Genomic DNA, 2,207 nt, shown 5'->3' on the forward strand with positions numbered 1-2,207 from the left:
TCATACTTTTTTCCCTGTGATTATTTAACCAGAATCTCGAATATCTCTCTTTCAGTACGGAGTGTGTAGATGACGGCATGCGCCACTTCTCAGTCCACCTGGGTGCAGGGCCGCGGTGGTGGGTTTGATGCCCCCCATGCCGCCTACATGTCTACTAGTGCAGAGGGCAGCGGCGTGGGGAAACCATCAGAGCCCCCTGTGGCCGGCACGCGGTCCAAACCTGTGTCGGTAAGGAAGCTTCTCCTTGTCATGTTACAAATTATGCAAACCTCTGAAGTGGTGGATTATTTTGAATTGGTCAATGCTGCCATATCCATTTTGTATTTTTTGTCTTGATGAGAGTTGCACATGTTGCTTTGACACACAACTGTTGATGTGGGTTATCTAAAATTAACTCACTCACACTCTCTCTCTTTCTCTCTTTCTCTCTCTTTCTCTCTTTCTCTCTTTCTCTCTCTTTCTCTTTCTCTTTCTCTTTCTCTTTCTCTTTCTCTTTCTCTTTCTCTTTCTCTCTTCTCTCTCTCTCTCCTCTCTCTCTCTCTCTCTCTCTCTCTCCCCTCTCCCCTCTCCCCTCTCCCCTCTCTCCTCTCTCCTCTCCCCTCTCCCCTCTCCCCTCTCCCCTCTCCCCTCTCTTCTCTCTCTCTCTCTCTCTAAAATTAAGTCTTGGAATATATTGATTTCAATATGATTTAGATTATGGTAAATATACATTGGAATTATTGACTTTCAGGGTACTGAAGTAGTGTCTGCGGCTCAGAGTGGGTGTGCCCATCTGAGCTTTGAATTCCAACTGGCGGAGCAGACAACGGTTGTGTGGGAAACTGTTGTAGTTGGCCGTCGCCTCTACTTGTCAATTGTGCACTTACCAGAGGGCAGCAAGGAGGCGTTTGTGTCACTGCTGGAGTATGCTGAGGAAGTCCTTGGCTGCTCTCATGTGCTAATCTGCTTCAAGAAGGATCGCAGTGATCGAGGTTAGTGATTATCTAGAAGATTGTCAGTGTAAAGTTTTATTTAAACCCAGTGCTGCCATTTTTTTATTTTCTTTCTGCACATAGATGGCTCTGCTAGTCCTTAGCCACAAAGGAGTCATTTTAGTAGACTTTGTGACCTACACCGTTCCTTGAATTGGCGGGAAATTTTTTTTTACTAATGCTATGAATATCAAGGAAAAGGGTAAACGGACAAGACAGGCAGTACTTGTAATTGGCTCATATGTTACTTAGTACAAGTGTAGCTAGCTATGAGTAAAAACAGTAAAGTAAACTTCACAGTGGGCATGGCATGTACGTATTTGCCCTGCCCGGCGGCATTGGGTTAAAGGAAAGAGTCAAAAGTACTATTTGCAATCTTGCTTACATCAATTTGTTTACATAGCTAATCCTAATATTTAATATTGTTTGTACTAAAGATACATTTTAGAATAAAACTGTTATTTTTAATATATATATATATATATTTTTTTCTGGTTCTATTTAATTGTATTTATGATTTAGTAATTACTGAATTGTAGGGTACTGTCACTTGTATTTTTTGATACTGAAATTGAACTTGGTTTCCAGCTATGCTCATCCGCACCTTCATGTTCCTCGGGTTTGAGGCCATTCCACCTGGCCATCCGATGGCACCCGCCAACAGTGATCACTTCTACATGCTCTATGAGATCGAGTAGTATTGTCACAGGTCAATGTTTCTGTATTGTGGTTGGGTTTTGATAGATTGCAGATTGTTCTTTCCCCTATTTGTGAGTGAATAGTATCTGCAAGTTTTGTATTTCACAGGTTTTGATTTTCAGACATTGTCAGAAGCGATGATTGAATTAGAGGGAAGACAATGTGCAGCCTTTTTAAACCCAGAATTGTCCTGGTTTCCCCAAGCTGAGTCTTGTTGTTGTGGAGTGGGTTGGAAATTGCTTCGTGGCAGGTAGAGGGCAGAGAGTAAGTGCCTTACTGCTGCACCACTTACGAGTAACTCACAGAATTGCTGTATTGACGTACAGCTTCCTGTTACTTCACCATAAAGACTGGAGCAACATGTAACTTGTATTGGGCAGATATTCTATAGTTTGAACATATATATATTTTCTTTCTTTGAGTGATTTTATATAATAAGGAAACTGTGGACCAAAGATGTTCTCTCCTGTGCTTGTGTTTGAGGTTTCATTTGTAATTTCATTCGGCATATTCTTATGATGTGTAAAAAGTGTGCCC

At 41.6% G+C, this 2,207-nt stretch overlaps 1 protein-coding gene across 1 annotated transcript; it reads left to right on the forward strand.

Moving 5' to 3' along the window:
• The first annotated feature begins 76 nt into the window (after positions 1-76).
• LOC119572229 (ornithine decarboxylase antizyme 1-like) lies at positions 77-1,708 on the forward strand. Its single transcript, XM_037919206.1, has 3 exons — positions 77-228; positions 731-971; positions 1,560-1,708. Exons 1-3 carry the CDS (start codon positions 148-150, stop codon positions 1,667-1,669), a joined length of 432 nt encoding a protein of 143 aa, XP_037775134.1. The 5' UTR covers positions 77-147; the 3' UTR covers positions 1,670-1,708.
• The last annotated feature ends 499 nt before the right edge of the window (positions 1,709-2,207 follow it).

Source organism: Penaeus monodon, chromosome 4 (assembly GCF_015228065.2).
Source record: "Penaeus monodon isolate SGIC_2016 chromosome 4, NSTDA_Pmon_1, whole genome shotgun sequence".
NCBI classification, from domain to species: Eukaryota; Metazoa; Arthropoda; class Malacostraca; order Decapoda; family Penaeidae; genus Penaeus; species Penaeus monodon.

What these genes read in the sequence shown, in the direction of transcription:
- LOC119572229 (XM_037919206.1), top strand. Translation starts at nt 148, where the DNA reads ATGTCTACTAGTGCAGAGGGCAGCGGCGTGGGGAAACCATCAGAGCCC. An exon ending in CGCGGTCCAAACCTGTGTCG is followed by an intron (nt 229 to 730) that starts GTAAGGAAGCTT and finishes ATTGACTTTCAG; the next exon opens with GGTACTGAAGTAGTGTCTGC. An exon ending in GAAGGATCGCAGTGATCGAG is followed by an intron (nt 972 to 1,559) that starts GTTAGTGATTAT and finishes CTTGGTTTCCAG; the next exon opens with CTATGCTCATCCGCACCTTC.